Consider the following 14,018-nt stretch of genomic DNA (forward strand, 5'->3'; position numbering starts at 1 on the left):
TAGTTCCTCCAGCAATAACCAATAATAAAGGTGAACCAGAGGACCTCACTGTTCTTTTGGACACCTCCATAAATATTGAATGTACTGCTACTGGAACTCCATCTCCGCAGATAAACTGGTTAAAGAATGGCCTTCCTCTGTCTGTCTCCTCCCAAATCAGGTTGCTGTCAGCTGGGCAAATTCTAAGGTTGGTTTTCATTTATTTTAACATAGCTAGCCGGGTTTTCTGTCTTTTGCTAGCTAGCATTGTTGGAAGCAAGAGTAAAATTTGATCCAAACCATACCATAATAAAAGTGTGATACTGTATTCCAGTTACAGCTCAACTAAAATGATTTTCTCCTTAGGCTTGCCCGAGTGCAGATATCTGATGCTGGTGTGTACACTTGTGTAGCATCTAGCAGAGCTGGAGTGGACAACAAGCATTACAGCCTTCAAATTTTTGGTAAGTTTCTCTGAAAAGCTATATGTAAAAAATCTATTGCTCAGTTAATTTCTTAAACCTAATCTTCTTTTTTCCTTCTCATAAACACAAAGTTGCAGACATCCACAAGTGTTTCATACTTAGATAATCATTAGAAATACATTCACTTGTTTGTTTGTTTGTTTATTTGTTTTGTTTTGTTTTAATGCAGTATTTTAACCTTCAAAGAGTTCTTACTTGAATTGACACCCATGAAGTGTCACAGGTTGTTTTTTTTTAGAATGAGTAATAAAGTACAATTTTCAAGTGAATTTTAACTCAATTACTTAATATAAAATAAGGAGTGCAGGTGATGAGATGCAAAAGGGTAGCTGCACTGCAGTTATTTTATATTCAGAATTAACTATTGTGTGTACTCTGTGTGAATCAGCTCTTTGTTTCTCTGCAGTACCACCAAGCTTGGATAATGCTGGAGGAACAGAGGACATGACTGTAATAAAAGGCAGTTCAACCTCAATGAAGTGTTTTACTGATGGCACTCCTGCCCCTACTGTGTCCTGGTTTAAAAATGGAAATCCTCTAAGCCTTGGAGCTCACCTAACTTCAAGTGACCAAGGAATGGTCCTTCATTTTGTAAAAGCAGAAATTGGTGACACAGGCAAATACACTTGTGTAGCGTCCAATGAAGCTGGAGATATCAGCAAGCACTTTTCCCTGAAAGTGCTGGGTAAGGTTAACCTGTCAGCTGAACAAAATGCGAGCAGTAAATGAGTATCTACTCAGGGCAACAATTCAAAAATTGTCTAGTGATAAGGGAGTATTTTCAATAAACATCTTTTGTATTTAATAAGACAAATAGGATATGGAACATACCTAAAGATGTTTGTGTAATATATGTATTTTTACTCAAAATCTCAGGAGTACTGAAATATGCCAACTAGCAGTAAAGTGATTTGCAAAGTAATTTCGTATAAACAAACAAATTGGGTTAGTGGAAATTCAGCTTGACAGATTGATAGCACAGCTGAAGGTACAACAACTAAAGAGATAATAAAAGTCTTTGCTGATTCTATGTAAATTTTTTTTCCCTGGGATTATGAAAACATTGACTACTAAATTAATTTCACAAAATGTGCAAATTTCTAAACAGAGGCAGATGGAAATCATGATATACCCAGTTGTACAGCCAGGCATAATACTGATGCAGACTAATTCTATAAATTCTGAACACAAGTTGGTGAATTAGGCTGAGTCAGTAAACAACATGAATGCTTTTCTTTCTGTAGAGCCTCCTCACATCAATGGTTCTGATCAACCAGAGGAGCTCTCTGTGATTGTCAACAACCCCCTTGAACTTCTTTGCATGTCTACTGGCATTCCAGTCCCCAAAATCTCATGGATGAAGGATGGGCGCCCACTTCTGCAGAATGACAATGTTCATGTCCTAAGAGAAGTGCTTCGAATAACCAGTGCTCAGGTAAAACATTTGTTTCAAAACAGTCTCAAAAGTTTTGAAAACATTTTGTTTCAAAACAGCCAACTCTAGAGGAGTATACAAAATCGTCCACTATTAGGGCCGTCCTAAGAAAGGTCCTCAAAAACCTCTATACAATTAATCTGCTTGCATGTACAGTTGGAGAATATATTTTTCAAGCCTTGGCCTAGGAATTTTCCATACAAAACAAGCAGTAATATTGTGGGTTAAGAGTGACCAAGTACTTCTGCCTCTTCTGAGCATTATTCAAGTTCATTCTTTATTTATTGCTGCTTTTTTACACGAAGAACAATCAAGTCTAGGGACTTGTGCCTTTTTCTGGGTTTATTTCTCTTTTTAGTCTGTGTCCGTACTCTTATATTGTTGATTTCCTGCCTGTTTGAATCTTGTTACTGTCGCTTGTTTTTCTTCTTCCATATTTTATAGTTCTTCCTTAGCCTTTCTTCTTTTTCAGAGAACTGAGACTTTCCTAATATTTATTTTCTTCTCACATGTATAAGCCATAGACTGCAGGGAAAAAAATGCCTTTGCAGCCACCTATGTGAAAGTTAAATAAAAATAAATAAAGACAATACAAAGGCTTTCAGATTAATTCAGACAATAAAAGAGTCCATGGAAAAGTAACTTGCACAGAACTAGACCACTAAACTAAAGCTGTATTCAGCTACGCTCAGCCAGGTTGAAGGTCACCAAACACAAGTGGGATGGGGCTCAGGAAGAAGGACGAGCGGTTTGATTCATTTGAGCTGGTTTTGTTTCTAAAGCAAACACTTTTCATCTTCACAATGAGGAGTTTACAGGACAGAGAAAGCATGAAGACATTTTAGGATTTGTGCATAAAAAAACTTCCTTAGTACCTAGAACTGACCTTTGCATACATGTAGATGCATACTTACAGCTGCTTCCTTCTTCATTGATCAACTATAGCAGAAAGCATCACAAAGAGAAGAGGTTCTTCCTGGAAGCAAATTACCCAGAGAGATTATTTAGAGCCCTGCTGCTCCTAAGCAATCTCTGTACCATCCTACCATGGCAACAGAAGCAAGTTTCCAAGAACTAGAGAAGACAGGTCTACAGGGAGACCTTATAGCAACCTTCCAGTGTTTAAAGGGTGCCTATAGGAAAAATGGGTAACCTACAGGATAGACTCTTTATCAGGAAATTTAGTGACAGAACAAGGAATAACGGTGTTAAATTAAGCAAGGGTAGGTTTAGATGAGATACAAGGACGAAATTCTTCACTCAGAGGGTGATGAGGCACTGGTATAGGCTGCCCAGAGAAGCTGTGGATGCCCCATCCCTGGAGGTGTTCAAGACCAGGTTGGGTGGGGCTTTGAGCAACCTGATGTAGTGGGAGGTGTCCCTGTCTACAGCAGGGGGGTTGGAACTACGTGATCTTTAAGGTCCTTTCCAACCCAAACCATTCTATGAGTCTAAGAACTCTTTTTCATTTATTTTCAGACAGTTCTTATCTGTTGTCTTTACTTGTAAGTGCTGCCCTTTAAATTTTGTTGTCCATGTTTATATTTCACTGTTTTTCTGAATTATTCCCAGATACTGCAATTCTTGCTGAAGTTGTCCATGTGTTTCTAGGTGGAGGACACAGGAAGATACACATGTTTGGCATCTAGCCCAGCAGGAGATGATGATAAGGAATATTTAGTAAGAGTGCACGGTAAGTTTAATTTAGGCAAAAAATATTCCTCAAACGGTAAACTCCTAAGGTATGTAACAGTATCGTAATTTAACAGTTAATGTATTACTAAAGAAGAAATAGTGTTTTGAGAAAATGATGTTATATCATATAACTAACATTTCTGTATAAGATTAAGTATTCTAAACTTGATGAGCAATTAAAAGGGAAAGTTCTACCTGATTTAATCCAAGTCTTGTTTTTTGAGTAAACAGAAAGGTTACAGATATCAATAATCGACATCAGTTGAACTGAGTTTATTATGCTTATTAAAAAGAGTATAAAGTGTAATGATGTCCATGATATTAGTTTTTCAGTAGAAAAACTTAAGAAATCTATTTACAAATGAATACATAAAATGTAGTGTCAGTTAAGGTAGAATACACCAGGATTCATGCAGTTTTACAATATGACTAAGGTTTCTTCTTGAAGGTTATAGCTTCCCTTTTTCTTGATGGAGAGTTTATGGAAATTCTGTGATCCCCACTCTGCCTGGCTTAAATGCTGGTGCCTTCGCTGAGAATGGACTTTAATTTGTCACAGTAGTTTCCAGTGTGTAATGTAAGAAACAGGTTCAGTTATACAAACATGGTGTATTTAACACAAGTATTGAAGAGCAGAACTAATCAGTGGCACTATAGCTTTGTCTTTATTTTAAATATTGAGAAATAAAATCAAATTTTTCAATTAATAGTTTTAATGGTGGCTCATATCTGTGGTGTTTATTTTTCTTCTTAATTTTTGTAACAGTTCCTCCTAATATTGCTGGTACCAGTGGTCCACAGGACCTCACTGTGTTGCAGAACAGACAAGTTATACTGGAATGCAAGTCAGATGCTGTACCACCTCCGACAATCTCATGGCTTAAAAATGGAGAACTTTTAGAGGTACAGCAGTTATATTATTTGTATTAGTTTGTTGCTCCCTTTAGTTTTTACACACAATGCTTGAGGTTTCTTATTCTGTTCACTTGCTCCTTCAGTGCAGCCAAGTTACAGTGCCTTGAATTCAAGCTGAGCTGCCCCAGTACAAATACAGTTAGTCCTAAATGAGTACCTGAAGCTAGCAAGCATGTGAAGTGGCCATCCCGCTGTTACTTGTTCTTTTTTCCTTTAGGGGGATCCCTTGCTCCTCCTGGATCCTCTGAACAATCCTAGAAGCCTTCGGTATACTCCTGAATGGCTTCCCAGGAAAGGTAGCTGAGAGAAGACTACACTATATGTTTCCTTTGGGTATATTATGCATCCTCATATTCTAGTAGCATTTAGGAAGGAATTAAATTTCTTTACATTGGGGAAAAAACAAACCACAGATTGCTAACCACCACGGGTTTGTATCAAATGCATCTTTTTCACTCATGGTTCCATGTAGTGTCATATAAGGCATTGAGTCCTTGGTGGTTGAGAGACAATTAGCAAGATGAGGATAGTTTAAACAGAACGGTATTCTTTTTTTCTTTTCTAAATTTCTCATCATTTTATGATGACTCAGAAGCCAGATGATTTACAACAGAACAATTTAAATTAAGCTATTAACTGAAAATAATTAATAATTTTCCCTATATTGATCTTTATTTGTGAATAAAGAGGAAACAAATTTGTCTTATGACTTTTGTCTCCCTTAGTTGTAGCCCATCAGTAGTCTTCATACAAAGTTCTGCTTCTTTGTTTTACCTGCGTCAACCCGTTCTTCAGGCTCTTTTTTTATTGTAAATTTAGAAGAATGAAATATCTGTGGTAGAAGTAAGAATACGAGGAGTGATTGTGTCTTACTAAGTGCTGCTAGGGAACGTTACCTTGAATATTACTGTGTGCAGTTCTGGGCTCCCCAGTACAAGAAAGAGAGGGATCTCCTGCAAAGACTCCAGTGGAGGGCAACAAAGATGATACGGGGCCTGGAGCATCTTCCCTGAGGAAAGGCTGAGAGACCTGGATCTGCTCAGCCTTGAGAAGAGAAGACTGAGAGGGGATCTTATCAATGTTTGCAAATATCTTAAGTGTGGGAGACAATGGGATTTGGCCAGCCTCTTTTCAGTGGTTTCTGGGGACAGGACAAGGGGCAATGGCCAAAAAATGCAGCACAGGAAGTTCCACACCAACATGTGAAAGAACTTCCTCACAGTGAGGGTAATGGAGCACTGGAACGGGCTGCCCAGGGAAGTTGTGGAGTCTCCTTCTCTGGAGATATTCAAGACCAGTCTGAATGCCATCCAGTTCAACCTGCTCTAGGGAACCTGCTTTGGCAGGGGGGTTGGACCCGACGATTTCTTGAGGTCCCTTCCAACCCCTACAATTCTGTGGTTCTGTGATACGGACCTCCTTATCTTGGGAACATTGAGGATTCACAATGACAAGAGATGACTTGAGAAGTCAGATTTTCAGATTGCAGTGCCACTTTGGTATAAGTCATCACTGCTTTTTGAAACGGCCTGGTAATAGAGGGTGTCATTCCTCCTCATTTTGTTGTCTTCCACTGTGCAGATTTTGAAAACACTAGACTTCTCTGTGTTTAATGATGTAATTGTGCAACACCACTACTTTCAGTAGCAGAACTATAGGAAGACCTAGCCTGGGACAGCTTTGGCAGTCATAGTCTCGGCACTCTTCCTTGCTTTTGGGAAATGCACCTCGAGTGTTACCAAAATAAGTAAATAGGAGTGTCTGGACCTAGTCCATCTTTATTTAGAAACTAAAAGAATTTCTGAATTTGTATTTTTTTTAAAGTTGATGTTTCTGATATGCCTTGAGTATAGTGAAAGTTTTAAACAATAGCTTCATTGCCTGTGTTTTGCCTTCTGTGTCTGTAATCCATCCTGGTGGTGAATCATTTCACCTGTGAGGCTCCGACACTGTTGTCTGGTTTGCATCCTTAGACTTGCTGTGTTGGTGCCTATTGTTAGAGCAGAGTACTTGAGTGGTAGTACAGAGAGGTGCAGAACCAGAATTGTTTCACATATCTGTTGTAGTTGCTACAACAGACCTTCTAACTTTCTGCAGACCTTCTAACCAAAAGAGCAAATGGGAATGTTGGCTTCAAATGTTATCTGAAGTGTGCATAGTGCATACTGTAAAGTTTTTTGTTTTTTTTTATTTGTTTTTTTTTTGGGGGAGGAGGCGGTGGGTTACTGTTTTTTAATCCAGTCAGCTTTTTGAACACTTGTAGTTGGCATTACTGTCATTCAGTCGTTCAGTCGTTCTGTTCTGATCCAGACTAGCTGTGGTTAAAAAAAAAAAAAAAAAGGCTGCTGAACAGGTGCTGTACATTTTCAGAGCTGAAAAGAGTGGTTTCCTCATATCCAGAAATGCTGGCTAGCAAACCTAATAGGCTAAGTTTATGTTGGATCCTGTCTGGTCAAGACTTGTAATGTTTGAAGAACAGTCTAGAGAAACTGGTATTTCTTCTGCTGGTGGTATGCACGGATTTTGGGGGAAAAAGATAATAATCATGTGCTAATGGCTTCCCCTTTTCTGTAAAAACTCGAAAGCCCTTTGGCTGTACGTTGTGGATTAGTGAACCCAAAAAGCCACCTTATTCAGGCACACGCCCCAGAAGGAGTTTCAAGGTGGAACCACTACTCAATGATAACTTATTAAAACCTTGTTTATCCTATTATCTTCATGGCTATAAATAAAGTTAAACTAGCAGTTAATTCAGTCCTTTGTTTATCTTTGTCTCTCTTTCATGGCTGTTCATACTCTGAAACAAACAAAAAAAAAAAGCTCTATCTTTAGAAAGAGAACAATCATAAAATTAAATCCATCAAACTCTCTCTCTTTCCCCTTAGGGAACTCCTCGAGTTCGAATCCTATCCAGTGGGCGATACCTGCAAATCAATAATGCTGACCTCAGTGATGCAGCAAGCTATACATGTGTGGCAAGTAATATTGCAGGAAAAATGACCAGGGAGTTCGTGCTGACAGTACATGGTAAAATTATGAAACTGTTCTTGTTGGTTTTGATCTTTGCATGGTATTTCTGCTGGATTTCAAACGGCAAGAAAGAAGCATTAATAGTCCCTTTGTAGCCAGGTGCAGGCCACTTAGGCTGCATCTGAACTGTGAAACCAGGTGTATTACCTCACGTGTTTCACCATTGCAGTTCACAGTTGTCCCCCATGCTAGAAGACCTTCAGGGGACTCACCATGGCTCCTGTGCTTCCTGCTGACAGAGGGTGCTGTGCATCCTGCCTTCATCCTGATACAGAGTCAAGATACATCCAGACTGAACACACAGATCCAAGACAGAGAAATGCTCTTGGGCAAATTTATGTAAATTGTTAAAGCAATTCACTGGTATCTTGGGGGACTTGGTTTGCATAGCTGTTTTGGCCAATGGTTTTGCAAGTTATTTAAAACTGGAGCTTCTCTGCAGCTCCAAGCAGGAGATGGTAGGCACATAATGTTTGGAGGGCCCTGTGCATCCTGATACATGCCCTCTAATAACATCAGCTTGCTGGTACATTCTGAATTTCATTTTAAACCTGTTTTGTTTTGTTTTCCTCAACTGTAGACTGATTAGAAACTATTCTTTTCTCACACTCTCATGATGCTGAAAAACTGTTTTTCCTCTTTCTCTTCTTTTAGCAACTCACTCATAAGTACCTGCATTATGCTGTGCCCCCACAGTGACTGTACTTATCTGTCCATTTAAAATGCTTGTTCCTCATTCCTCCTTAATCAAGGATATCACTTCACAGCCTTATTTTGCTAAGTTAAATATGCTAAACTCTTCTGCTGATTTAGTTATGTAGTAACTTTTACAGTAACTAGCAAAGGTGATCTTCGCAATGCATTTAAGACAGACTTTGTTTTTCATTCCTTACTGCAGTGTGGCAATTATGTACTGCAATTATGTAGTGGTAAGAAACTTAGTTCCATCATTGTAACCCTCCCTGTACCTGTTATTGCATGTGTTTTCATGTGTAGAGTTTCAGTCAGAGCAGAATTCTTTTTTTTTTTTTTTCTGATACCTTTTGGAATTTTTCCTTTACAGTGGCTCCAACAATCCGAAGTAGCCCTCAGACTACTGTTGTCCATATAAACGCATCTGCTGTTCTGGAGTGTATTGCAGAAGGAGTACCAACCCCCAGAATTACATGGAGGAAAGATGGGGTTGTTTTTACTGGAAACAATACGAGGTATTGTGCAATAGTCAGAATAAATATTCTCCTTATTTTTTTTATTCGTTGTTGTTTTTCAACAATGTATTAGTTACAGAAAGCTTGATTTGGCTTCTAGAACTCGTAAATGAGTTTTGTTTTCACAGATCAGAACTGCTGTTTGTGCTATAATCTCAAATAGACCCAAATATGGAAAATACGGTGACAAAAATAGATATCTAAAGAAGTTGTTCTTCAGAAAAGTAGCAGTAGCAAAGATTTCACCCTTTTACTATTAAGAAAGACAAAAAAAAAAAAAAGCAAAAAAAAAAAACCACCACCACCAGCAACAAAAGCCTCCTTGACAACCTCAAAGTAATGATTTTTTTTGGTATTGAAGATTTTGAACAATAAATCTGGGAGATGTTTACAATTTTTGATAGATTTGAAGATTCAGGATGAAGCCAAGCAATTTCATGCAGTCCAAAAGCTCCTTGAGTGTACTCTGTAGCTTCCAATATAGTATACTTTATATATGTTCTAGTATTCACGTTTATTATAATGAATGATCTCATTTATTATAATGAATGTCTTCTGTCTTCTGAATGCTTTAGGGGAAATTAGCTAGGCATTTTCTAGAACTGGGCAAATGGTTAAGAATTCAGTTATATTTCAAAGAAAAATATACAAGCATTAACTTGTTTTGTTTTGTTTTTGAAGTTCAGTGGGAATTCATAAAAACAAGTTTTGGACATCTGCAAATCTGTCATCATTTATGTAGGAGTACTATGTCAGTTAGATTTCATAATTTCTTAAGAAAATGGATGTGCTGGGAAAAAATGAAGTCATAATAACTGCAATAAATGAGAAAACTGTATGTGCCTGAATTCAGACACCGAGTGTTGAGGTTATTTGTTGTGCAGACGGTCATCTTTTCTGTCTGTACTATCAGAATGGCCTATGGTTCTGTTGATTGGACAGTAGGAAAAATTGTGTGGCTTTGTTTCAGATATTCCATATTAGAGGATGGATCTCTACACATCCACTCAGCACATGTTACTGACACAGGAAGATACATGTGTATGGCGACTAATACAGCTGGCACTGAGCGCAAACGAATTGATCTGCAGGTCCTTGGTAAAAGTTTTGGGTTTAGATCAATATACTTATTTTTACAAGTCTAAAGTCCAGATATATCATTTTTTCTTGTTCAGCCTGATCCAATATTAAGTTTAGTCCCTTTTCAGTTTCTCTGTTTAAAAAATAAAATAAAAAAAATGAATTGACAGCTTTAAGAATACAACCAAATATAAGTGAAAAGAAAATATTTATTCTTTGTTATCTGTTGTGTGCACACCAACTGGAAATAGAAAGACGTGACACATCCAGTACTACATGTTTAGTAGGTTAATTACTGCCAAGTTACTCTGTATAAAAATCAAGTGAATGTGCTCAGGCGGTGCAGCTCTGTGTATATGAGGGGGGAGGAAGGGGTGGATGGACATGTGTGTATAATGATTCTGAATAATTAGGCTTTGTTTGTCCTTAGTTCCTCCAACTATTGCTCCTGGACATACTAATATTACAGTTACTGTAAATGTGCAGACCACTTTGCCCTGTGAAACTACTGGAATTCCCAGGCCAGCAATTAGCTGGAAAAAGAATGGCCATCTTCTTAGTGTTGATCAGAACCAGAATACTTACAGGTGAGGGATGTTTTCATTTCTTTGTGGGTTTAAAATGTTCAGTGATGAATCTGGCACTTTAAAAAACAGCCATACATAAATGTAATCTTGAATAGCCTATAAAATCAGTCGTCTGATTACCTGAGAAGAAGTATTTCAATGTCTTTTACTTTCTTTTCTTTTTTCAGACTTCTGTCTTCTGGTTCCTTAGTTATCATTTCTCCTACTGTTGATGACACAGCTGTCTATGAGTGCTCTGTGTCAAATGATGCAGGAGAAGATCGAAGAGCAGTTGAACTCACTGTTCAAGGTAGAGGGGATATTGCTATTACATGTGTATGTGTAGCATTTCACTGGATTATTCCAATCTTAAAATGAGATTTGTATATGGTTCTTTTATGATACTGATATCCTTAAGTCTATGGTATTCCCAAGAAAGACAGTAAGTTATTTCCAATGATGAACAACAAATAAAAGTGAGCAAGTAACACTGATCTTCATTTTTAGTGCCCCCATCCATAGCAGATGAAGCCACAGATGTGTTGGTAACAAAGCTTTCTCCAGTAATAATTTCCTGCACCGCATCAGGGGTTCCTACTCCCTCAGTTCATTGGACCAAAAATGGCGTAAAGTTGATTCCCAGAGGAGACGGCTACAGAATACTGTCTTCAGGTACTGTGCATGGATGGAGTTCAGATGCAGAAAATTAGTGAAGGGTTTGGGGAGATAATTGTGCATATCTGGAAGCAATAAATTAAATACAGTCTCTCAAAAAAAGCACAACTGTCCAATTTTATTAGAATAAGAGTATAGACCTCTTAATATGAATGCTTTAAGAGAGTTCTCCATGAATACAGGGTATTGCTGTATGTCGTAATGTTCTCTATCTCTGATGTAGGTGCTGTTGAAATACCTGCTGCGCAGTTAGTGCACGCAGGTCGGTATACCTGTGTGGCCCGCAATGCAGCTGGCTCTGCTCACAGACACGCCACTCTTCATGTTCAGGGTAAGATGGGAAGCTGAGGAGAAAATGCATTCTATCAGAAAGCATTACCTATATGATAAGTACAAGTGCTGTAGAGTAATGGTAAGCACAGATTGGACTGTCAGTAGAAGAGCACTTACTGAGCTCTTCAAAAGGATGGCAGAATCAAGCTGTTGCTAATTCAGCCTTTTCAGACTCCTCATATTATGTGATTTCTAATATCCTCTGTGTTATCTAGCCTTGAAAATTTACCAGTTGCATTTTGCCTTGCATTTTGTTGTACAGAACCACCAGTTATCCAAACTCAACCAGGGATGCTGGATGTCATTGTGAACAATCCCGTCCTATTACCGTGCGAAGCCATGGGTACACCTCAACCCATAATAACATGGCAAAAGGAAGGCATCAATGTAATCACAGCAGGTATCCTCTGGAAGCCTGTAATTCTAGCCTATTTACTGGAACTCAGATACTTTCTCTCTCTTCTATGAATATTCAAATTTATGTCTAAGAAAACCATTCATTTAAATAAAAGAAAGTCATACTTTGCTTATATTTGTTTTAGGCAACGGTTACATGGTTCTTCCCAGTGGCAGTTTACAGATTGCAAAATCAACTGTTGAAGATGCTGGTACTTACACGTGTGTTGCTCAAAATCCAGCTGGCACTGCTCTGGGGAAGATCAAACTGAAAGTTCAAGGTAGATTGTCTTCTAAACTATTGTGATTGATGGACAGGAAATTCATGAACATTTTCTGTTAGTCAAAGCCTAAATATGAGCAACACAAAAAGACCTAATGCTTCCCTATTTGATGTGACACTGAGCAGAGCCTAGGAGGTTTATTCCCTTTATTTGTCTGTCTACTTTAGGATCAAAGATTGCTTTTAGGGTTGTTTTCACGAAGAATTTAAGTGTTTCATGCTTCTTACATCATCTGATTCTTTTCTAAATATTTTTTATTTCTTTTTCAGTTCCTCCTGTCATCAAGTCTCACCTGAAGGAGTATGTTGTTCCTGTAGATCAATCTGTCACTCTGCAGTGTGAAGCTGAAGGCTACCCTGGGCCAGAGATCAGTTGGCATAAAGACGGACAGCAGATAACTGAGTCAATGAGAAGAAGAGTTCTTAGCACTGGCACTCTGCAGATTGTGTTTGTGCAGCCTGCTGACACGGGCCGATACACATGCATAGCAGCAAACCTGGCAGGGTCCAGCAGTTCCAGCATGGACCTCATTGTGCACAGTAAGTGGGATTGTATGGAAACAGTGTAGAGTATGACAGCATGAACCCGTGGAGGGTGAGGAGCTAGGATGTAAGGGAGAAGTTATGCTCCTTAATGTGTGAAGTTTATTGGTTTGTAGCATCAGCCAGTTGTTTGAATTAAGGAAGAGTATTACATTCCCTGAGCTCAATTTCTGCTTTGCTTCATTTATTTCACACATTTAGCTGGCATGTTTGATGGGAGGTCACTGATTGAGACAAGAAACAATATATAAGATCCAAGTTTCTTCAATCCACTATTGTATGTTTTCACAGTAAAGCTTGGATAGCACATAGAGGTAACTTTATTTATTTATTTAAATAAATCTTTTCACAGTTCCACCCAAGATTCGCAGTACAGAGGTGGAATACACTGTCATGGAGGACTCCAGGGCTGTTCTGACTTGTGTGGCTGATGGGATTCCAACACCAACAATAAACTGGAAGAAGGACAATACACTGTTAACAGAGAGAGTGGGAAAATACAAGGCCATGCCAGATGGAGACCTCATTTTGGACAATGTCGTTGTAAGTTCACTAAACTTAAGGTCTGACTTGACTAGTTTGCACATAATACAACCCTACTTCTCTTCATTTTCACCCATTTCTAGATTATTTTTTTGTTGTTTGCTTGCTTGCTTGCTTGCTTGTTTTCTCATTGTTAATATTGCAAAGTCCTCATAAATATTTCATTTTCAACTGAAGAGTAAAATGTCTGTGAAAAACTTGTTATAAATTCTCAGAAAAGGCAAAAGCAAGTATAGGTCATCTTTCAAATTTAGAGGAAGCAAGAGTACAGATGAGCAATTCTACTGAATGCTGTTTTGAGCTTCTCTTGTCAGTACATGTGATAATTTTGTTTAGGATATATCAAAACTGAGATCTTCCTAATATGATTTTTCAGCCTGAAGATTCTGGCAATTACACCTGTATTGCTAACAATGCTGCTGGAGAAGAGACACATACTGTCACTCTCATTGTTCAGATACTCCCAGCTTTTAGTGAACTGCCTGGAGACGTAGCTTTGACTAAAGGAGAACAACTCAGATTAACTTGCAAAGCAACTGGGATACCTATACCCAAAATAACATGGACCTTTAACAATAACATCATTCCAGGTGGGAAACACTGGATCTTACTGGTCATTCTGTTCTAGACTTTTTCCCCACACAGCACTGCAATTAGTTTGGCATAAGAGAGAAAAAGAATACAGAGAGAAACTTGTTAGGCAGCAGTTGTATGAGAAATATCTTCAGTATTCTGCAATTACGTGATTAAATTGCCGAGACACAGCTGTAAGAAAGATAATGAAGAAATTGTTCCTGTTCTGCAGTGAATAATGTAACACTTTAAAAACTTTCAGTAACTGGTGACATTTAT

The 14,018-nt window shown here is 38.3% G+C and overlaps 1 protein-coding gene across 5 annotated transcripts in view; it reads left to right on the plus strand.

Annotated features, from left to right (window-relative positions):
- Positions 1 to 14,018, plus strand: part of HMCN1 (hemicentin 1) — a 200,580-nt gene that overhangs the window by 156,830 nt on the left and 29,732 nt on the right. For all 5 annotated transcript variants that reach the window (XM_068691241.1, XM_068691239.1, XM_068691242.1 and 2 more), the window contains exons 66-83: positions 4 to 187; positions 346 to 443; positions 871 to 1,149; positions 1,709 to 1,899; positions 3,511 to 3,592; positions 4,361 to 4,497; positions 7,395 to 7,536; positions 8,603 to 8,747; positions 9,718 to 9,845; positions 10,258 to 10,414; positions 10,582 to 10,703; positions 10,901 to 11,065; positions 11,292 to 11,399; positions 11,664 to 11,801; positions 11,944 to 12,078; positions 12,351 to 12,620; positions 12,976 to 13,166; positions 13,543 to 13,756. In XM_068691241.1, the coding sequence (XP_068547342.1) occupies positions 4 to 187; positions 346 to 443; positions 871 to 1,149; positions 1,709 to 1,899; positions 3,511 to 3,592; positions 4,361 to 4,497; positions 7,395 to 7,536; positions 8,603 to 8,747; positions 9,718 to 9,845; positions 10,258 to 10,414; positions 10,582 to 10,703; positions 10,901 to 11,065; positions 11,292 to 11,399; positions 11,664 to 11,801; positions 11,944 to 12,078; positions 12,351 to 12,620; positions 12,976 to 13,166; positions 13,543 to 13,756 (2,886 nt within the window). The remainder of the gene's footprint in view (positions 1 to 3; positions 188 to 345; positions 444 to 870; positions 1,150 to 1,708; positions 1,900 to 3,510; positions 3,593 to 4,360; positions 4,498 to 7,394; positions 7,537 to 8,602; positions 8,748 to 9,717; positions 9,846 to 10,257; positions 10,415 to 10,581; positions 10,704 to 10,900; positions 11,066 to 11,291; positions 11,400 to 11,663; positions 11,802 to 11,943; positions 12,079 to 12,350; positions 12,621 to 12,975; positions 13,167 to 13,542; positions 13,757 to 14,018) is intronic.

Source organism: Anas acuta, chromosome 8 (assembly GCF_963932015.1).
Source record: "Anas acuta chromosome 8, bAnaAcu1.1, whole genome shotgun sequence".
Classification (NCBI taxonomy): domain Eukaryota; kingdom Metazoa; phylum Chordata; class Aves; order Anseriformes; family Anatidae; genus Anas; species Anas acuta.